This window comes from Carcharodon carcharias, chromosome 7 (genome assembly GCF_017639515.1).
Source record: "Carcharodon carcharias isolate sCarCar2 chromosome 7, sCarCar2.pri, whole genome shotgun sequence".
NCBI lineage: Eukaryota > Metazoa > Chordata > Chondrichthyes > Lamniformes > Lamnidae > Carcharodon > Carcharodon carcharias.
The window spans coordinates 16,428,403-16,451,471 of NC_054473.1; the positions used below are offsets into that span (position 1 = coordinate 16,428,403).

Here is a 23,069-nt window from a genome sequence, read left to right on the forward strand (position 1 = left end):
AAGTATATAAGATCCTGAATGGTCTTGAGAAGGTGGACATGGAAAAGACATTTCCTCTTGTGGGTGAGTCCACAACTAGGGGGCACTGTTTTAAAATTAGGGGTCACCCTTGTAGGACAGAGATAACGAGAACTTTTTTCTCTCAGAGGGTTGTGCGACTTTGGAATTCTGCCTCAGAAGGCAGTGGAAGCGGGGTCATTGAATATTTTTAAGGCATAGGTAGATAGATTCTTTTTAGGCAAGGGAATAAAAGGTTATTGGAGTAGATGGGAATGTAGAACTTGAAACACAAACACATCAGCCATGATCTTATTGAATGGCAGAGCAGGCTCAAGGGGCCAAATGGCCTACTTCTTCTTCTATTTCATATGTTCGTATGTTCCCATTGACTCCAGTTTTGCTAGGTTCCCTTGATGCCTCATTCAGTCAAGTACTGCTTTGATGTCAAGGGCAGTCATTCTTGCCTCACCTCATCTCTTGAGTTAATCTCTTTTGTCAGTGTTTGGACCAATGAGTTCAGGGGCTGAGTGGCTCTAGTGGAACCCAAGCTGAGTGTCAGTGAGCTTGTTATTGTTGAGTAAGTGCCATTTAATAGCACTGTCAACAACACTTTCCATCACTTTGCTGATGATCAAACGTAGACTTATGGAGCCGTAATTGACTGGATTGGATTTGTTCTGCTTTTTGTGGACAGGAGATACCAGGGTAATTTTCCACATTGCTGGGTGGATGCCAGTGTTGTAGTTGTGCTGGAAATACTTAGCTAGGGTTGTGGCAAGTTCTGGAGCACAAGAAGTCAGTACTATTGCTGAAATGTTTTCAGAGCCCATAGCCTTTGCAGCATCTAAGGTCTTTAGCCATTTCTTGATATCATGTGGAGTGAATTGAATTGGCCGAAGTCTGGGATCTATGATGCTGGAGACCTCAGGAGGAGGTTGAGATGGATCATCTACTCAGCACTTTTGGCTGAAGATGGATGCAAATTCTTCACACTTTTCTTTTACACTGATGTACCGGGCTCCATCATCACTGAGCTTGGGGATATTTGTGGAACCTCCTCCTCCAGTTAGCTGTTTAATTGTCTTTCACTATTCACATCTAGGCATGGCAGGACAGCGGGGCTTAGATCTGATCAGTCGGTTGGGGGAATCACTTAGCTCTGTCTACTGCATGCTGCTTCTGCTGTTTGTCATGTAAGTAGTCCTGTGTTGTAGCTTCACCAGGCTAACAGCTCATTTTTTGTCTACCTGGTGCTGCTCCTGGCAACCCCTCCTGCATTCTTCATTGAACTGGTGAATATGAGGTTGTGTGTAATTCTGCTGCTAGTGATGGCCCACAGCGCCTCATGAATGCCCAGTTTTGAGTTGCTGGATCCGTTGAAATCTATGTCATTTAGCACGTTGATGGTGCCACACAACATGATGGAGGATATCCTGAAAACAGGACTTAGTTTCCACAAGCACTATGTGGCTGTCACTCCTACTGATACTGCTATAGACAGATGCAACTGTGACAGGTAGATTGGTAAGAACTAGATCGGGTACGCTTTTCCCTGTTGTTGGTTCCCTCACCACCTGCAACAGACCCAGTCGGGCAGTTATGTCCTTTAGGAGTCGACCAGCTCTGTCAGTGGTGGTGGTACCAAGCCACTTTTGCTTTTGCATGCCCTATTTGCATCGTTGGAAGTCTCCGCCAGGGCCTTGTTTAAAAGTGCAATAAAATCTTAGCTCAGCTACCTATGACATATACCTCAATCCTTTAATATATTCCATACTTATGGCTACATCCCCAGACAATTTCATCATTCCTAGCTTTATTAAAGGCTTTCCAAACAAATTTCCACACATTCTAGCAGAGGGCTCAGATGTTACACTAGAGTTGCCCTACTGAAATGCCAATGGGTATTTAAATTAGCTGTCCTGTGGTCTCTGGCAGGATCAGCACTGGATGGAATTTCTCCTCTGTGATCCAGCACTAATTTAAATGATCCTATGAATTTTCAGGACTTTTCTGCTTCTGGTTGTAATAGGTATGTTGTCATTTAGTCAGCCCTGCTTCGAGAGGTATTCACAGTAACCACCTTTTTAAAATCTGTATTGAACTCTCAAGAGGGAGCAGATTTGTTTAATTTACTGTGCTACTACTAGAAAAGTTGACGCAGCAGTGTAAAGCAAATGTGGTACTGTATTATACTTGTGTTCAAGGATAGTTTCAAGCACCATGCTCCCTTGTTCCATGATCACTCTGGCCCCTCATTCGTATTTCTCACTACTTCAAATATTTGTGCCATGACAAAGATAACTTAATAGTTATGACCATGTCATATTACTTCTATTCCTTCTGTACTTTGTGTAACTACGAAAGAGACAGAGTGAGTGTTTCTGTGGGGGAAAAGGTGACAAGAAAAGAGGTAAATATTATCTTGATCGATGAGAATGACTGTTTCAGTTTTAGAGATTATTATTGACTTTTATTGTCTGTGATCCTCTTGACTTTAAAACCACAACTTAATGCAGAACAATAAAAGTTTATGCAATTCAATGAAGTTGTGAAAGTATCAAATTTACAACAGTTCTTATGTGAAGCTATGTTGATAGTTTTTGTTTACACCAGTTAAAATATTATTAATCAATATAAATGTTACTATTTCGCTGTAGCTTCACATTGCTCTTGTATGTGTTTCTAATGCTAAGTAGTAAACTAGATTTTGTTGTTATGCTTTTCCATGCAGTGAAATGAAATGTCTGAAAAACTGAAACAGTGCAGGGAAGATCTAGCAGCAGCTCTGGACCGAGCTCTGGAGGACAACATTGTATCTCCCGTGTTCCCTTCAGACCCCGAGTGGCTTGACTCAGGAAGGTTACTGCAACCAAACGCTGGTGCATTCATTAACCATCCTATCGCTAGAATGTATCCATCTTTCAATTCGCCACATCTCACACAGCCAGTTCTGCAAGTGTTGTCTGAGAGAGGACCATATTACTGTGTGCCTGCAGAACTTGCCTTGATGGATTGCAATAATATTTCATTTAAAGTAAAGCGGCTTGTTTTTGGAAATGCGGAAAGCTTTGTTGTGAATGCTAATGTCCCAGTGCCCGATGGTCCCTTTGAGAATGGTTGTGAGAACACAGATAACTTTACACAAGAATACATCAGGTACTGAATAACTATGCTAGGAATTGTGTAAGTTTCCAACTTTGATCATACAGCTTCCTTTCAAATAGTCCTCACATGCAGGAAGATGTCTCAAATAACTTTACAATACAGAGGAATGGGATACAATGGGGAAAGGGCAGCAATGGAGAGGCTAGGAAAGGAAATGGAAAGTACCACTAAAAGAAGGTCTTTGAAAACAAGGAAGAGGACAGCAATATGGAAGGAACTGAATATACTAGGGTAGAGAGTTCTGGCAGCACGCATGGCTGTGGTAAATAAGGATAGACTGAAGAGACAAGGGATTTGAAGTCCTGTATTAAATAACCACCCGGTGTATGCAGCAAGAGGAGATTGTAAGAGTTAGGTGGGGCAGCGCTATGAAGAGATTGGAAACAATGGTAATTTTGAAATTAACATGCTGAGTCTTGAGGAGTCTTACAGAGCTTGGAAAGTACAGAGATTCTACGAATGTGGGACTTTTCCGTTCATAAGAATGCAGGGTATAATGCTATGCAGCAGTTCAGCTTCTTAAAAAATTGAGGTGGGAAGCGAGCTAGTAAAACATTAGGGGTTTCAAACCTTGAAGTGATAAAGGTGTGAACCAGGGTTTTTGCAATGGAAGGGGAAGATGTGGGCAATGTCACTGAGATAAAGAACAGATGGCTGAAGGGAGCTGAGTGCAGAGTCAAGCATTCTGGCAAGGTTCCACATCTTCTGAAAGTTGAAGGTTGAAATGGTACTTAGAAAGGTTGATTGAGTCAAGGCCAAGAAGCACAGAAGTGGTGCCAAGAAACTAATAGAATGTACTTGATTATGCCGAAACTCAGAAAGAGGAGATTTGGGCTCATGGAAGTCCTGATATCAGACTGGCAGTTTGGAAGTATGGCAATGACTCTTAGGTCAATGGAGGAAACAGTGAAGTAGAGCTGGTAATCATCAGCTTACATGTGAAAGCTTAATCCATATTTCTAGATAATATCTCTGAAGAGTGGCATGTGGATAGTAAAAAAAGAGGAAAGAGCACTAGAACACACCAGTGTTCACTGTAAGCAAAGGAAGCAAAGCCATTGGCAAGCCTATGTTAGATAAGAGTGAAACCGGAAAACAGCAATGCCTTGGTGGTGGACTGAGGAGAGACAGTCAAAGAGGATTGACTGGGCAATGGTGTCAAAAGCAGCAGAGCATCAAGGGGATAAAGAAGAGTCACGCAACGATCTTTGTCACACAATGATTTGGGAAAAGGTCCCATCACCAGACCGAAAGGCATTGGCAACAATATAGAACCTACGTTTGATAAGAGTGATCCACTCCGGCAAGCAAAAGGACCCTGTAGGCAGCATTTTGCTGACGCTGCCATCCAATTGAGGATGTGAGCAACACCACCACCACCAAACCCCCCACCACCCCCACACCCCCCACCCCCGCCTGCCCCCACCATTTCGTCCAGAGCTCCTGGCCCAACCGGAGGATTGGCAACTCAGCAATCTTAGCAGCAATGCAGCTAGCGATGGCCACTGCTGAGTCTGCAGAACAAGAGACAGGGCACGTCAGACATGTAAGATTTCCTGAGAATGAGAACATATGAGTAATGGACTTTAATACAAAACGCAGAGTGCAATAGACCTTTAATTTTTATTCTGTAAATTAAGGAGACCTGCATTTTGCAATGTATTGTAATTATTTGTTTATCTAAATGTTCAGAATTGTGAAATCTTTTTATTATTTTATACTTTATTTTTATTTTAATGATTGTCTGTAACTATGTTATGATTACTTGATTTATTTGTAATATTATCACAATTCATCCCCTGCTGCCATGATGATTATTTTCAATAAACCAAATACCCATCCAAGCTGGGGCCAGTCAAGCAACCCCTGGCAATCAGGGTTGGGGTGGTGCCGGGGCAGGGAAAGGGAGTGGGTGGGGTTGGGTGGTGGCGCAGGGGTGGTGGTTATTGCAGTGGCAGAAACTCAGGCACGGGGACAGTCACTGCCACCAGGGGGGCCCCTCCGTGGGCCAAGTAGCATTCATCCAGGAGGTCACTCCTCTGCTCCTGGGCACCAGCTGAGAGTTCACCGGGTTTACCTGGAAGTCTTCCCACATGGCAGCAGGTTCTCCTGATGTAGGCAATATGCCCTTGGGGGTGGAAGTGCCTCTTAATTGGGCCTTTAAGTGACCGCCCAGTGGTGGCTATTGGTAATTTGCCATGGTGGGAGGAAAACACCAGGCTCTCCTCCTGAAGCCTTCCCACTGCTATATTGCCAGCCCTTCCACCTCACAGCCTGTCTCCAAAGAGCTGGGAAAATTCAGTCTGCTATTTGTGATTTTAATTGTTGCAGTCTCAGTACTGTGAGCAGGGCAAAAACCAAATTTGAGGAACTCAAATAATTATTTTTCTCATACTTATTTGAAATTTATAAAAGTACATTTCCCTTTTTACAAAAGTCCTTCACAAGAAACCAACAATTATGCCTGTCTGGAAGCACAGGGAAATAGTTCTCCAAGCAATTCATGTGAAGAATTGACAAAGAATCTTCTGGAAGTTATAGGTAATAGTTGTTTATTGCTGAACTGCTCCCTTTTTTAAGTAATACGCACTGAAATTAGGCTATTTGAATGTTGATATACAAAAACTATTCCAATGAAAGTCCTTTGTACACTATTTTAACTGAGGCATTAATTCATGGATTAGCAACTGTTAAAATATCAAACCAAAGCAATTTTTTTTTGTACTTGTTCATGGGATGTGGGCATCATTGGCTAGGCCAGCATTTATTGCCCCTCCCTAATTGCTCTTGTTCAGAGGACATTTAAGAGTCAACCACATTGCTGTGGTTCTGGAGTCACATGTAGGCCAGACCAAGTAAGAATTGCAGATTTCCTTCCCTAAAGGACATACAATACATGAAGAAGAGTCTCGTTTCAACGCATAAGAAAACTAAAGATTGGTGAGAGCTTGTTGCATGAGTGCCAAACATTTAATGCATTTTGACAAGGCAAAGAATTTCACATTAAATGGGAGGATACTGAAAGATGTAGAGGAAGTGTGGAACCTTGGAGTGAATATCCACAGATCCTTGAAGGTAGCAGGACAGGTTGATAAAGTGGTTAAGAATACATATGGGATCCTTTCACATATTTGCCGAGGCATAGAATAGATGAGAAGGGAGGTTATGGTGGAACTCTATAGATCATTAGTTAGGCCACAAGTTGAGTACTGTGCGCAGTTCTGGCGACCTCATTACAGAAAGAATTTAATTGCATTAGAGAGGGTATAGAGGAGATTCACAAGGATGTTGCCAGGACTGGAAAATTACGGCTATGAGGGAAGATTAGATAGATTGTTGTTGTTCCCCTGGGAATAGAGGATGCTAAGGAGAGATTTGATTGAGATATACAAAGTTGTGAGGGGCCTGGATAGAGTGTATGGGAAGGGTCTATTTACTTTATCAGGGATGTCAGTGACTAGGGGCATAGATTTACAGTGATTGGTAGAAAGATTAGGGGAGAGGTAAGGAAAAACGTTTTCACCCTGAGGGTTGTGGTGGTCTGGAACTCACTGCCTGAAAGAGTACTAGCGTCAGAAATCCTCAACTGATTAAAAGATGTCTGGATGTGCAGGGCTATAGACCAAATGCTGGAAAGTGGGATTAGGTTGGTTGACTTTTCTCAGCTGGCACAGACATGATGGGCCAAATAGCCTCTTTCTGTGCCACAAACTTTCTATGATTCTAATATCATATCCATGATTATGAACCTTGGGTGCCTTGTACAGACCTCACAATAAATAATACCCTCACAATTTTTACTCTTCTATGATGATACTGGGAAGGTGTATTGGCATTCTTGTATTACCATATTTGAGGTGGTGCAAAGTGAAATACCTCTCTTCCATGTTTTGTAGTACATCCATAAAAAACTTGAGACATAGATTATATTGAATTTACCAAATTCACTTATGAAATAGTTAAATATAGGAAATGTAGAGGACATTTTTCTGACTAATACCATGTTTATAAAATTACACGTTTGTTTGGAAACGAAATTACTGGGGAAAAAGCTAAACTAGGCCTTGAAATTGAATTCCGTGTGCTCACCTTACATAAAATGTACACTTGTAGGTCCAAGATGGTGAGCAGCATATCTTATATTACAAGCTTGCCACTCACCTTCTTTGTAAAGGCTCCTCCGTAGGCATCCAGGTCTCTTGCATATGCAAATAAGAAGTTATTGTCGGTTTTGAGACCCCCTTTGCAATATTCAATTGCATAAGCATGCTGCAATCAGTTTCTTTAAATGCTTGGCAATCAAAGCAGCAGTCCTCAAAGATATGTTTGAACTTTTTTATTTGTACAGATGCAGACACATTACACTGCAGCTCCAGCATCAGCCACCCTGCTGACAAATCCAAACGCATGCCTAAAGTTGAGCATCGCTGTGCTGTTCCACAATTCTCTGAGTGGGATTGGCCGTAACTGTCACTGCCTCCATCAGCTGTCCGGGCACATCTGTTCTATGCTCACCAGATGTTGCCACCATTCCTACGCCCACTTCAATGCCTGTTGACATTAGAGTATCTCCGCTGATGGAGGATGCACTGGGATGATGTGATGCTGCCTCTTCAGATGTTTCCTCCTCTTCTGAGGTGTCAAATGTTTTCACAGGCATGGCTGCTACTTTATCTTCTGATTGACCTGTGAAAAAGAGCAGTGTGAGGGCACTGCACATTCCAACACCTCCTTCTGATTGCCCTTGAACTGGAGCTCCCAGTGTTCAGTGATGAGCACAGGTGCGCTAGTTATTGCTCACTAGAAGGTTTACTGGCCTCTTTCATTAGGTTATTCACTGTCTTGGGCTCCACGGCTACCTTACCATCAGGAACAGGCTGCCCTGCTTTCTGGCCATCTCACTGCAATGCCTCATCTTCTGCCAGAGTCAGTTAGCAAGAAATGGCATATCTCCTCCAATCCGTTGCCCTTCTCTGTAACAGTGAGCTCTCTTTTTCTGCAAACACAGAAATTCATATTGTCACGTCCCTCACAGCCACGCCAGTCACCATGTTGGTATTGCCCTCGATTGTACCCTATCTATGCCTCTTATAATTTTGTACACCTCAGTTAAGTCACCCCTCAGCCTCCTTTGTTCGAAGGAAAACAACCCTAGCCTATCCAATCTTTCCCCATAGCTGCAATTTTCAAGCCCTGGCAGCATTCTTGTAAATCTTCTCTGTACTCTCTCCAGAGCAATTATGCCCTTCCTGTAACATGGTGACCAGAACTGTAAACAAAATTCCAGCTGTTGCCTTACCAGCATTTTATACAGTTTCATCATTACATGCCTGCTTTTGTATCCAATACCTTGTCCAATAAAGGAAAGCATTCCATACGCTTTCTTTACTATCTTATCTATTTGTCCTGCCACCTTCAGGGACCTGTGGAAATGCAGTCCAAGGTCTCTCACTTCCTCAACCCCTCTCAATATCCTCCCGTTTATTGAGTATTCCCTTACTTTGTTTGTCCTCCCAAAATGCATTACCTCTCACTGTTCTGGATTGAATTCCATTCGCCACTTTTCTGCCCACTCAACCAAACCATTGGTATCATTCTGGAAACCACAGCTATCCTCTTCACTATCAACTGCACGGCCAATTTTTGTGTCACCTGTAAATTTCCCAATCATACCTCCCACATTTATGTCCAAATCATTAATATATTCACAACAGCAAGGGCCCCAACACTGAGCCCTGTGGAACACCACTGTAAACCATTTTCCATTCACAAAAACAGCTGAGCTAATTTTGGATCCAACTTTCCGCCTTTCCCTGTATCCCATGGAATCTCACTTTCTAACCAGTCTGCCATGTGGGACTTGGTCAAATGCCTTACTAAAATCCATGTAGACAATGTCCACTGCACTACTCTCATCAATTCTCCCTGTTACTTCCTCAAAAAATTCTATCAAGTTAGTAAGACACAATCTTCCCCTAACAACACCATGCTGACTGTTCCTGATCAACCTGTACCTTTCTAATGACAGTTTATCCTGTCTCTGAATTGATTCCAGTAATTTGCCTACCCTTGAAGTCAGACTGACTGGTCTATAATTTTCTGGCCTATCCCTTGCACCCTTTTTAAATAATGGTACAACATTTGCAGACCTCCAATCCTTTGGTACCTCGCCTCTATCTAGTGAGGATTGGAAAATGATCCTCAGAATATTCATTATTTCCTCCTTGGGTTCCTTTGACAGCCTGGGATACAATCCATCCAGCCCTGGTGACTTATTCATCTTCAAGGATGTCAGTCACTCCAGTACTTCCTCTCTCACTATGCTTATTGTATCTAATGTTTCACACTCCTTCTCTTTAACTAGAATTTCTGCATCATCCCTCTCCTTAGTGAAGAAGGAGCAAAGTAGTAATTCAGAATCCTGCCCACATCTTGAGCATCAAAACACAAGTTATCATGTACATATCTGATAGACCCTACCTTTTCCTTAGTTATTCTCTTGCTCTTGGTGTACAGGTAAAACATCTTTGGGTTTTTTTGATTTTACCTGCTAATGTCTTTTCGTAACCTCTCTGTTTTCCTAATTTCCATTTTTACTTCGCCGCTGTACTTTCTATACTCCTCTTGGCTTTCTACAGTATTAAGTCTTTTGTGATTGTCATAAGCTTTCGTTTTCTGCTTTATCTTGGCCTGTATGCTTCTGGATAACCAGGGAGTTCTAGATTTGGCAGGACCACCCTTTTTTGTGGGGACATGTCTACACTGCACCCATGGAATCTCACTTTTGAATTCCTCCCACTGATTTGACACTGTTTTCCCTTCTAATAGCTGTATGCAGCCCACTCTCAGCAGCTCACCTCTGAGCTTCGTAAAATTTGTCTTCCCCCAATTTAGAACTTTCATTCCTGTTCTATGTTTGTCCTTTTCCATAATGATGCTAAATCTAACTGTATTATGGTTACTATCTCCAAAATGGTTCCCCCACTGCTACTTCATCCACTTGCCCAGCTTAAGTTCCTAAGACTAAATCTAGAATTGCACCCCGTCTTGTTGGGCTTGTTATGTTCTGGTTAAAAAAGGTTCTCTTGAAAGCAGATCAAGAATTTTGCACCCACTGTGCCCTTCACGCTGTTCGTATCCCAATTGATATTAGGGTAGTTGAAGTTCTCAACTATTACTGTCCTTTTTTTTTGCACTCAGAAATCTGCCTACATTATTTGCTCTTCTAACTCTCTTCTACTATATCTTTTTTATATCTCAGCTCAACCCATATGGCCTCATTTGATGCCTCATTTATGATATCATCCCTCCTCACAGCTGTAATTGACTCTTTAACTAATAATGCTACACCCCCGCCTTTTTTATCCCCCTCGCTCTCCTGTCTGAAAGCTACATCCAGGGATGTTGAGCTGCTATTTTTGCCTCTCCTTAAGCCAAGTTTCCATTATAGCAATGATATCATGTTGCCATGTGTCTATGTGTGCCCTCAGCTCATCGGCTTTATTTGCTATACTCCTTGTATTTACATATTTACCTTTTAACACTGCCAAATTCCTGTGCTGTACTTTTTAACCTGTGCTTCTTCTGTCTTTCAGATTCACTCGCTAATTCTCCATTTCCTGTTCTCTGCTCTGAATTTTCCCTCAGGTTCCCATCCCCCTGCCAATCTAGTTTAAACTAGCAACAGCACTAGCAAATCTCCCTGTGAGGATATTCATCCCAGTCCTTATCAGGTGTAGACCATCCAGCTTGTACAGGTCCCACTTTCCCCAGAACTGGTCCCAATGCCTCAGAAATTTGGCGCCCTCCCTCCTACACCAGCTTTCCAGCCATGTGTTTAATCGCTCATGTGGGACTGGGAGTAATCCTAAGATTACTGCTTTAGAGGTCCTCCTTTTCAATCTCCTTCCTAGCTCCCTACAGTCTGCTTTCAGGATCTTATCCCCTTTCCTACTTAAGTCATTGGTACCAATACAGACCAAGACCTCTGGTTGATCACCCTTCCCCAGAAGAATGTCCTGCAGCCACTCAGTGACATCCCTGACCCTGGTACCAGGAAGGCAACATACCATCCTGGAGTCATGTCTACAGCCACAGAAACTCCTGTCTGTTCCCATAACTATAGCTCTTCCTTTCTTCTTCTTCCCCTCTAGTACAGCTGAGCCACTCGTGTTGCCACAAACTTGGCTCTGACTGCACTCCTCTGAGGAACCAGCACCCTCACCAACTTCCAAAATGGAAAACCAATTTGTGAGCAGGACCCAGGGGACTCCTGCACTATCTGCCTAGTTTTCTTGGCCTGCCTGGTAGTCATCCATTCATTCCCTTTCTATCTCCAAGCTGCTAAGCTGCAGTGTGGCTACCTCTCTGAACGTGCTATCCATGGTAGCTCTCAGCCTCGCGGATGCACCACAGTGACTCCAGCCGCCGCTCGAGCTCTGAAACCCAGAGCTCAAGGTTCTGCAACTGGTGACACTTCTGGCACATGTGGTCATCTAGGACATCGGGAGCAATGACGACCTCCCACATATTACAGCACACATATTCCACACGGTTGAGCTATCCTGTCATGGCTTCAATTTACTTCTTTTATGTTTACTTTATTTTACTTTGGTTTACTTCTTTTAACTTTATATTACTTGGTCCTACTGAATAAACCTTACCAAATGTACAGTTCATACTTTATTTTAAACCTTAGGAATAGAATAAACCTTAAACACTTATTAGATACTCTCCAAACTGCTAGCTTCTTCTCCAACCAATCAAATTGCATCTTTCCTGTGACATCACAATTTGTTTTCTTCACTCTCCTTTCGAACAACGCGGGCCGGTTCTGAGCGGCTCCACCTCCCCAACTGCTCTTCCCGAAGGTGAGTCAGACTCTAATAACTGACTAATGTCAGTCTCTAATAATTGACATGGTATTATCAGCACCCATGTCTGGCCTTTCTTTTCATCTCCACTGCTTTTGCTGCAGTAGACAGCTGCCTCTCCTTTAAATATCATGTCTGCTTCTCAGGAGTTAGGACTTCCCCCATCCACTTCTCATTATTGGCAGGGCCCCACATCTGCCGGCCATTAACTGGATGGCCCCAATGAAATTCCCTTTCATCTTCCATCCACGCAGCCACGCTACCCACTTTGCATCCCAATATTGGAACTTCCTCACTGGTGACAAAATTCCACCGTATGTATCTGCAATATTTTGCTTTCGTATCCATCAATTCCAATCTTTTTTCTGCTTCATCTAACATTCTATATCTTTTGTAGAAAGATAGATGGATGAATGCAGGAGCAGCAACGTCATGAAGCAGGGGCAGCAGGGGCTCCTGAGCACCCTGCCCAAAAGTGACAACGAGCCGTGGCTGGTTGGCGCCTAGCGACACCAAGGGTCTATAGATGCTGCCTGCCATTCCTGCAGGTGACTGAGAACCAGTGTTGCCAATGACTGCACATGTCTAGGGACCTGGTGGCTCACACTTGCCACTTACTGCAGGACTTGGCGCCAAGGGGACATGGAGGGCATCCAGTGGCTGTGAAAGTTACTGTAGCGCTCAATTTCTATGCCAGTGGCTCCTTTCAGGGCTCCACAGGTGACCTCTGTGGGATTTCACAATCCACCACCCACAAATGCATCCATGAGGTCACAGATGCCATCTTCTCCATCGCACACAACTTTGTGCATTTCGCCTGGGAACGGGACAGCCAGGATGCAAGGGCCATTGGATTCGCCCATTCTCAGGATTCCCACAGGTGCAGGGTGCAATTGACTGCACTCATGTGGCGCTCAGGTCTCCATCACTACACTTGGTGGACTTCATCAACCGCAAGGGCTTCCACTCACTGAACGTGCAGCTGGTATGCGACCACCAGAAACATATCCTGCAGTATGCGCACAGTTTCCAGGGAATGTGCATGATGCCTACATCCTGAGTCACTTGCAGATCCTTACAGTCTTCCAGGGTCCACAGAGGCTGCAGGGTTGGCTCCTTGGGACAAGGGCTACCCGCAGAGGCCGTGGCTGATGACACCTATGCATTGGCCTCAGGCTGCAACAGAGCAACGCTATAATAAGGCTCAAGCAGCAGCTTGCAGTTTGGTGGAGCAGACCATCGGGATGCTGAAAATGTGGTTCCGGTGCCTGGACCGGTCTAGTGGAGCCCTGCAATACAGTCCATAAAGGGTGTCACACATCGTCGTCATCTGCTGCGCTCTTTACAACCTGGTGCTGCAACAGGGTGAGGAGCTGGCAGAGGAGGAGCTGGAGGAGCTGCATGTCTCCTCCAATGAGGAGGATGCTGACAGGGATGAGGGTGAGGGAGTCCGCGGTGGTGATGATGACGTGGATGAGTCTGTCGCACTGGATAGACGAGGCAGGCACACTAGGGAGGCCCTCATAACTGCCAGATTTGTGGAGGATGATGACGACATCCAGTGAGGTGTCCCTGTAGATCCTCACTTCGCAGTTGTGATTTGACTCCAGTCTGGATTATCTCAACGTCAATACCCTCTGAGAGAACGCTCCTGCCATTGAGATGTAGTGGAGGCCCTAAAAGTCGCTCGATTGCAGGAAGATGATAACAACATACAGCGAGGACACTTCATAGATCTTCACATAGCTTCTGAGAATGTCTGACTCCTGTCTGGCTGAGGGCAGCTTGCTTGCGTTCCATGATCAGGGTCATCTGAGATGCAGCCATGAAACTTTAGACACATCTGATGCTGTGTCCGCCTTCAGCACCTCAGCCCTTCAGGAGTTGGTGCACAGCATCACTGGTTGCAGATACTGATGTGATGGGGGCCAGCCCCACCTTAAAAAGTGCTGAGAGCACACAGAGAGTACGACAGAACACTGTGGCGTCTGCCCACTACATTCAGGCAGCAATGACAGCACTGCCGAGGTGCACGCGTCAGTAATGTTTCCAAGGAGTGTGAGGCTGGAACGTCATTGTGGTCTGAAGGCTGCTCTAAGCACAGGGAAGAGGTCCTGGACAGAGACACCTGCCCTTTATCTTGTGCAGAATGGTTTCACATCTGAGTGACAAGAACACTGCTCATCAGAATAAGGATCCACAGGCAGGGAGACATTCTTGGGAGTTTAACAAGAGTGAACATTATATACAAGTGATTAACACCCATGCCCATGCTGTGCAGCTAATTCTCTTTAACTGTCCTAACCCTACTGCTATGTCTTGGTGCTCCCTGGACATCCACAGCAGAGATGGAGACAGCCTGCTGACTGTGACACACTGTCTGTGATGACTTTGGCAGGCGTCCTCTTAAGGGCCAAGACTTGGAGGGCCCCAGCCTGCTTTCAGGGTCCTGTGTGGCAGTAGCACCCTCCTCGGCCTGTGAAGCTGGATCTATGGAGGTCACAGGAAGAGTGCAGTCAGATGGGGCTGGTCACTGCCAGAGTCACCTGGGTGGATGGTCCCAGAGTGTGCACCCGCTGATTGGCCTCCCCTATGGGTGCCCGAGGGCTCCTGGCTGTGAGCAGAAGGGGTAGCTGGAGTTGAGATCGAGTTGCCCAGCATACACACTGTTGGAGGCCAACTATGGCATCAGTGATGGAGTTAAGCCCACGCAGCAGTGCAGGAGTGACATCCTGGAGCAAGGTCTCCATGGCTGCCGCCAACCTGCCAATGTTGACCTGGGTGCATTGCAATGCCAGCGCTATCACCTCAGCCTGAAGATGGACAGACTCCTCCATCGTGCCTTGCAATCTGAGGACTGCAGCAGCTAAATCTTCCTGATGTTCCCGAGCTTGCCTTTGCAGCTCCAGCAACTGTGCCATGACCAAGTCCAGAGACTCGTCATCCGACTCAGACTCAGCAACGTTCTGGCCTCCAGAAATCATCCGAGTGCCAAGGACCTGGGAAGGCCCTGTGTCAGCCTGCTGTGGATCAGAAAATGCAATGTGCTCACCAGAATGTGGTCCTGAGGCTACTCTAAAGCTAGGACCCACCGAGGTGTGTGTCTCTGTACTGATGAAGGGTGTGGGTAAGTGCTGTGATGGGACTTCAGGGAGGGTAACTTCTGATTCCTCTTTGGAGGTTTCTTTGGAGCTTGCTTGGAGGCTCTGGGTCATGGACTCCATCTGCTGCTTCCCAGATGTGCTTATGAAAACAAGGGGAGATAATTAGTGCATGGCAGTGGCCTGTGAAAGAGGACACATCACACACAACATGGTTATCTGATGGATGTTGCACTGCTGGATCCTCACTTGGTAGAGCAGCGCCGACCTCACCGTCAGCACAGAACTGGTCCTGGTCAACATTGGCCAGCTGGATGGCTCTGTTTTCAAATTCTGTGAGAACTTTGAATTCCAGCAACCCTCCACCTGTGTGAGACCTCTCTCTCCTGTTTTGAGCCAGTTTGTCCTGCATGGACAGAAATGTGGAAAGTGTATCAGGATGCCTGCAGGCCAGATGATAAGTATGCCTGGCCTGTGTGAGTGGTGAGTGGTGCCAGACAGGATGAGGACAATGATCGTGTGTGAAAGAGTGAATGGTGATGTCCCTTGCACTGGCACTGAGGGCCCTGTGGGTGTTATGGGTCTGAGAGTGTGAGTTGGGAGTGATGAAAAGTGTGACTTACCCTGACAGAGCAGAGGAAATCATTCATCCTTTTGCGGCACTGGGTGGCTTCCTCTTCTGAAGGGCGTTGGCGCTGACCACTGCTACCACTGCATCCTAAGCCGGGTTGGTGACATTGCTACCCATCTTGCAGCCAGAGTGGGGGGTAGGACACATCCTGACGGGCCTCCAAGGCATCCAGCAGTCGCTCAAGGGACCTGTCATTGGTGTGGGGGGCTGCAGTCTTTTTGCCTTTGCTGGCCATGTCTCCCAGGCAGCAGCGATGAGCTGGTGGTGATGAATACTTTGCTGGCGGCTGCCTTTTAAAGATGGCGGTTGGCATGATGGAACAGCAGGGTGGTGGTGAGCGGGCAAATGAAAGCCCACCCACCATGGCAACGGCATGTTTCACGGGAGTGAAAATATAATGAGGCGGGCTTGGGAAGATACGGTGTGAACACCCCTGCCATTTTCATCGGCAGGTAGGATTTCATTTTACCCATCCACTACCGTACTTAATGAAATTCTGGGAAAATTCTACCCTTAGTGTTTAGTCTTGGAAACAGTACATCCAGTCCTACCTCTATTCCATTAAAACTACTTTTCCACCCTTCCCTAAGTTTCTAATAATCACCTTAGTTTACATCTAATTGTTCTATCCATACTAACCTGCATTAACAAATAAACAGTGAAAACTTTGGATATTCATCTTAAGTTTAAATCATACATTTTAATCAAAAGACTATTTTCAAGTTATGATTGAAAACATATATTAGTTTACAGATGTTTAAATAGGCTGCATTAATGACTTGTTTTCCAATTGCTCTGCCACAATTAACTAATGCCTTATATTTTAAGAAAGCACCAGTATTCGCACACTTGAAGCCTTGGCAGGAAAGCTGGAACCTTTAAGTGAATCATGTCTATCTCCCTCTCAATCTGTCGGGTCAGTATCTGCAGAAGACACTCTGGCTCTATTCTTTGCGGATCCACCCTATAGCCCAATAAAGAAAGAACCACACATTGGGAAATACAGAGTCTCAGATGATGACAACCTGATTAATATTGTCTTGGACATGGAGGAGGATTACAACTTGTTGAAAAAGTTATAGATTGAGAGATGTTAAGTGACTGGTTAAAAGGAACACCAAATGCTGAGCATACCCTGATACTGCATCCGACTGGTCTGGAAGTTGAGAGGACAGACTATCTAAAATTGTCTTCCAGCTGGAATTCTTTCTCAACCTTTTACAAAAGCATGAGCATCTACTGAAAGAGCTAAATAAATTGCAGGAGCAATTACTTTTAAAAATTTTTTTTACACCACTGGCCTGGAGAATGCTTGAGGATATTATAGATGATTATTGTTCTGCTCTTGACTAATGCTCTGCCTGTTGGATCCAAACAAAAAACTAAGTACAGTTGCAATTCCATTCTGTGTTTGGTATTCAGGATGAAACAGAATACATACATTTGGTTCTGATCCCTCTATGAAGTGAGAGGCTTGATCTCCTGTTTTATGTACAGAAGGTCATTGTCAACCCTCATTGATGATTTGCACAACTTTGGAAGAAAAACTAGGGATTATCACAAGTTATTCAGTAGTCCCTTACTATTAAACTTAGTATGATGGCCCACTACATGAGGTAAGTGAGAAGGTCCAATTTTCAATTTAAGTAGTCCATGCTCAGTATGACAATGGACACCCTCCTACATTCAAAAAACATGAACAAATGTATTCAATACACTGTATTATTAAAGGTCATGTCATATTGCAGATAGTGTAAAACAGTTGCATATGCTGAATGAATAGTTTTATGGAATAAACAGTGTTGGTTAAACATTTAGGATCTTATGACGTTATTTCCCAAGCACAGGATTAATTCCCAGCCTGAAAACATGCACATTCAGTTGAGATACCAAGACTTTGCACTAACGCAAGAAAAAAACCTCTGCCAGTTACATACCACCTACTTCTTATCAAGTAAACGTGCCAGAGGTAGCTTTTTAAAATCAAAACAGGTTTATTTGAAGAGCGTCCCTTCTGTTAAATTGTGTTGTTTCAACATGTTAGTCTTTTACAAGATGCATCAAGTGCTCTTCAGTTAGCCTTTCAAAAAGCACCTTCATATAGTAAAATGCCTAACAGCATGGTAGGTTGGTTCCTTAGGATCAGCAAGGGATCTTCTTTTAGTCATATGGAGAACATCTGCGTCTTTTTCGTTTGCCAGGGGTGCATTTCTAAAACAAGGAACAAATCTATTAGATTAGCACAAAAACAATGCAGGGGATCTAAAGGGCAGAATTTCAGTCCACTGCTGGTGAATTTGCTGGTAGGAGGGCCCTGGGGCAGCCTGCCTGCCTTCACCACAAATGAGGCCCTTAAGTGGTCACTTAAGGCCTCCTCCCAACCAGCTTCAATTTTGAGGCTGGTGGGAGGAGTTCAAGGGTGGGGGGGTTAAGCCTCAGGCATGACGCAGGGAGGCATCTCCCTCAAGAGTCTTCATTCAACATCGAGCACCCCCAGTTGATGCTCCTTCCCCACACCTCTGGCCTCTCCATCAACAACTCACCTCTCCTCCCCGCCTTCAGAGCCCTCACACTTACCTCAGGGATTTAGAATCTGGAAATTGCTTGTAGTCACAATCCTGGCCACCACTGCTACCGGCACTGCTGGATCTACAGAGCTACTGGCCAATCAGATTCCATAGGGCATTAAATGGCTGTGGGGCTGTCCTGATTGGCAGGGTTACACACCCTGCCACCTCTTCAAAATTCTGCCCATTTATCTTTTATGTGATAGTTGTATGGCATTATGATTCTACACTTTACAATTACACATGCTTGACTAAACCTATATGATCATCATAGCAAAATGCTTAATGTTAACATACCACCACAATTTAACATAGTTCAGATATATTTTTATATGGTTTTAAACTTCATTATTATTGGACCTTTTGCAGAAGAGTTTTGATGTCCTCTGCAATGTCAGTGATAACGAAACGTTTACTGTAGCGCTTGTATGGCTCCCCATCTGCCCCAACGAGAAATTTTTCAAAGTTCCAGGAGATGTCATTCCGAAGGACTGGACTCCAAACGATGTATTTGGGATCGCTTATTAAGATGCGTGGTTCGTCATGAGGTTCAGGTAACCTCTCTTTCAGAAAAGTGAAGATTGGATTCGCATTTGGTCCATTCACCAGGATCTTTTCAGTCATGATGAAAGTCGGCTCAAAGCCATTACCTGGACGGACATACTTCAAGGCATTGAGAATCTCATTATTTTCGTTGTTCTCCTACAAAACCATTGGGAAAACAATGTCAACAACAAAAATACTTGGCATGTTAGTCCCATCATTCACCCATTCTTTAAATGGTTGGAAAATCACGTGGCTGATCAGGATTGTCTTATGAAGGTTGAGGAAACTGGGCCTGTATACTCTAGAGTTTCGAAGAATGAGAGGTGATCTCTTTGAAAATTATAAAATTCTTACATGGCATGACAGGGGAGATGTAGATAGGATGTTTCCCCTGGTTGGTCTAGAACCAGAGGGCAGTGCCTCAGAATAAGGGGCTGGCCATTTAGGACTGAGTTGAGGAGGAATTTCTTCACTAAGAGGGTGGCGATCTTTGGCATTCTCTACTCCAGAGGGCTGTGGTAGCTCAATCATTGAGCATGTTCAGGACAGAAATGGATAGATTTTTGGATACTAATGATATCAAGGGATATGGGGATTGCACAGGAAAATGGCATTGAGGTAGCTGATCAGCCATGATCTAATTGAATGGCGCAGCAGGCTCAAAGGGTCCAATGGTCTACTCTTGCTCCTATGTTTCTAGATCTGCAGCATTTTGACAAAAAAATAAATGGTTCATTTCCATTTTAGGCACGATTTATTACACCATTTTTTCCAGGCTAATTCCAAAATCCTTTTGAATAATTGTTGCCGGACAAACGCGCCTCCCAAGAGTTGGGAGCTTGTAGAAAACCCAATAACCCCTAAAACTGTCAAAACTGGGGTTCTAGAAACCGATAACCATTTAGAGAAAGTGACACTACCATGTAAATCACTCTCTCGATTTAGATAATTTGCAAGTCACTGGAGTAATTAATTACACATAACAGGCTTTTGAGACACGCAATAAAGCTATATACATAAGCACGTCTTCGCAAGGATTTTGACTCGTTGCAACCCTGGTATAAGATCAGTCTGGGTCAGCCACGTCTGCGCCAGTTAGAAGGAAGGAGACTAGCTCCCATTCACACTGGATTAAAATGTGAAATCTGGTCTTACTACGTTGCACTTTAAAAATAAACGATAAACGTAACTTAGTCGATGCCGAACAACACCCTGCATTTATGTGAAGTTAAACGTGATAAAAGCAAATTGAGAATGAAGATAAACTCTTCGAAATGAAATAGCCGCCAAAAGAAAATACCAAATTAAATCGTATTTCTAAACCACATAAATTGAAAACTAATGCATCTAATAATCTATATAAATCAGTGTTAAAACTTAATATAGCCTTAAAACTTGCAAACGATGGGTAACCAAATTAATAAGGGCGACTACAACCATAATTAGTTTTTAAAAAGTTTTAAATTCATCAAGACAACACAGATCGATTAAAATAAGGCGGGTTGGAGAGGTATCTAGCTCCAAAAGACATTGAAGAAAAACATTAAAGACAAATTTACTTGGTAACCGAACTGGTTGCAGGGAAAGCCGATCACCACAAACCCCTGATTGCCAAAGCATTTCTGGAGCTCGTTCAAATGGTGATAATCCCTGTTGGTCGCGTTTCAGAGAGAGGCGACGTTTACGATCAGCACCACCTTTCCTTTGAGTTGGGAGAAGTTTAGGACTTCGCCATTGAGAAGCTTAGCGGAAAACCCATAAAATTTCTTCACACAGCCCGCCATGCTCCAAAGACCTCTCCTGAGCTCTTGCTCCCAGTCGAGTAATTAACTATCGGGCAAGTGGAGCCACGTGTCCCAACGTATCAAACAAAACCCTCCGCCGAAAGTCCTGATGTAGACTAATAAACCGTATGCTCTAAAATATTCACACCCCGAGTAAACTAAAAGAACATGGGTAGACGTTGGTAAATATCTATGCCTAATAGTTCATTTGTGATTGTTTAGTGTCAAGGGTACGTCAAAGCAGTATTCAGGAAATTGTCACATCAATTGTCTGCGTGGGCAATTTTATAAGTGGACTTAAACCTCCCACCAGAGATAAATGCAGAGGAAATCGCAGAAACGTCTTCCAAACCAGGCGGTTTGCCGATGTAGTTTCAAGGGAATTTCCTTGTGCATGTTCCGTTCCATACTTATACCTCCCTGCATGACCTGGACCGTTTTGACAGATCAATTAGCATTTGCAGTGGGTTGTCCCAGGGTCACCAAATAAAATGGGAGAAATAATAGATAACGGCCGCATAGTGGTTATGTTGCTGGAGTAGCAATGCAAAAGTGTGAAATAATCGATCCAGCGACGAGTTCAGATTCCACAGTTCAGCTGAGAAATTTATAAACTCCGTTAATAAATAAATCTGGAATAAAACGCTAGTATTAGTATAATGATAACAAGTAACTATTGGATTTGTCGTTAACCCAACTGGTTCACTGATTTCCTTTCCAGAAGTGAATCTGCTGTCCTTACCTAGTCTGGCCTATATGAGTCCAAACCCACAGCAACGTGGTTGGTTGACTCTCTACTACCCTTTGAAATAGCAAGACACCCCAAGGGCAATGAGAAATGGGCAACGAATTCTGACCTTGCCAGTGATGCCCACTTCTTGTGAATGAATTAAAAAAAAACACAGGTGCTCCTTTGAGGGACTTTTAGAATGTTCAAATCAAATGAAAAATAACAAAATTAGCATCAACCGCCACTTTGCCAGCCAAATCAGGATTCTATTATTGATGTCTGTAACACTACAGGCTACTGTGTCCACTGGTTGTAAATGCGTCATCGAGAGCACCAATGGACACTGCATGCTTCCTCTCTAGGGCCAGTCAGGCATGGACAAGAAGATGGAAGAGATACAGGAAGATAGGGCGACCACCCCACTTCACTGCCAGCCCTAAAACTACAAATTGCGGGTTTTAGCCAGGCCTAGATGGATTCCATGAGAAACCCATAGCCACCTTCCCTCTGCACTGGGTGATGAACAGAATGGAGATAAAATGTAGCCTAAGGTTGAGGAGCAGCCTCTTCAGGTAACTAGGCTGCTACCTCTCACTCCATGTAGACTTTGGCTGCCGTCTTCTCTGAGCTGCAAAAATCACACTGAGCCTGGAAGTGCATAAAGGTGCTTAAAATCTGTTGCATGTGGCTGCTTCATGCAACACATTCCACTCCAGATCTGCAATGGTGCAGGGAAGGACTCAAGCATGGACAGCCATTCTCCATTGGGGCCCTCTGCCAGAAGACAAGATGGTGGTCTGGATGTAGATGATAACATTTGAGTGGAATGCAGGAGCAGCCTATACAGGAAACTCTTTGGTGCACTGGGGGAATTTCTGAGAGACAGCTCAATTTGTGAGTTTTAGGTTCCGAGGGAGGGCCTACCTGACCCAGGAGTAGGAAAATCCACGGCTGGATCACAAGATCTTTCTGGGCTGAAAATAATCTTATAGCCAGAATCACTTTGCAGAAAAGTTGGCAGTTTTGAATCCTGGACTAAGTTTAGATCTTTAACCCACAAATAGTATGATATTGTAAGCAAGCAATAATTAGAGTTTATAACAAAGGCAATTTAATAATCATAGGGGACTTTAATCTTCACATAGGCTGGACAAATCAAATCGGCAAAGATTGTCTGGAAGAAGAGGTTATAGAATACTTTCACAACAGTTTCCTGGAAGAATAAGTGGAGGAACCAATTGGGGATAAACTTAAGATAAAAGTAAAATACTGCAAATACTGGAAATCTGAAATAAAGACAGAAAATTCAGCAGGTCTGGCAGCATCTGTGGAGAGAGTTAACGTTTTGAATCTGTATGACTTCTTCATTGGAGATAAACCTACCTTGGATCTAGAATTGTGCAATGAGGCAGGTTTAATTAATAATTTAATAGTAAAAGATCCTCTGGGGAAAAAAATGATCACAAGACAATTGAATTCCATATTAAGTTTGAAAGTGACATAATCTAATTCCAACCAAAAATTTTAAACTTCGCCAAAGCCAATTACATAGGTATGCGAGGAAAGTTGGCTAGGGTTAATTAGATAAATAGTCTAAACCATACAATGGTAAATAAACAGTGGGAAACATTTAAAGAAATAATTCAAAATGTTCAACAAAAATACGTTCCAT

General features: G+C 43.9%; 1 protein-coding gene and 1 pseudogene across 1 annotated transcript; one reads left to right on the top strand and one right to left on the bottom strand.

Moving 5' to 3' along the window:
* The first annotated feature begins 2,740 nt into the window (after positions 1-2,740).
* LOC121279973 (uncharacterized protein C3orf62 homolog) lies at positions 2,741-16,852 on the top strand. The gene is made up of 3 exons (XM_041191596.1): positions 2,741-3,156; positions 5,603-5,706; positions 16,599-16,852. Exons 1-3 carry the CDS (start codon positions 2,741-2,743, stop codon positions 16,850-16,852), a joined length of 774 nt encoding a protein of 257 aa, XP_041047530.1.
* Positions 16,451-20,684, bottom strand: LOC121280530 (annotated as a pseudogene).
* Positions 20,685-23,069: the final 2,385 nt, after the last annotated feature.

What these genes read in the sequence shown, in the direction of transcription:
- LOC121279973 (XM_041191596.1), top strand. Translation starts at nt 2,741, where the DNA reads ATGTCTGAAAAACTGAAACAGTGCAGGGAAGATCTAGCAGCAGCTCTG. An exon ending in TTTACACAAGAATACATCAG is followed by an intron (nt 3,157 to 5,602) that starts GTACTGAATAAC and finishes TTTTTACAAAAG; the next exon opens with TCCTTCACAAGAAACCAACA. An exon ending in GAATCTTCTGGAAGTTATAG is followed by an intron (nt 5,707 to 16,598) that starts GTAATAGTTGTT and finishes TTATATTTTAAG; the next exon opens with AAAGCACCAGTATTCGCACA.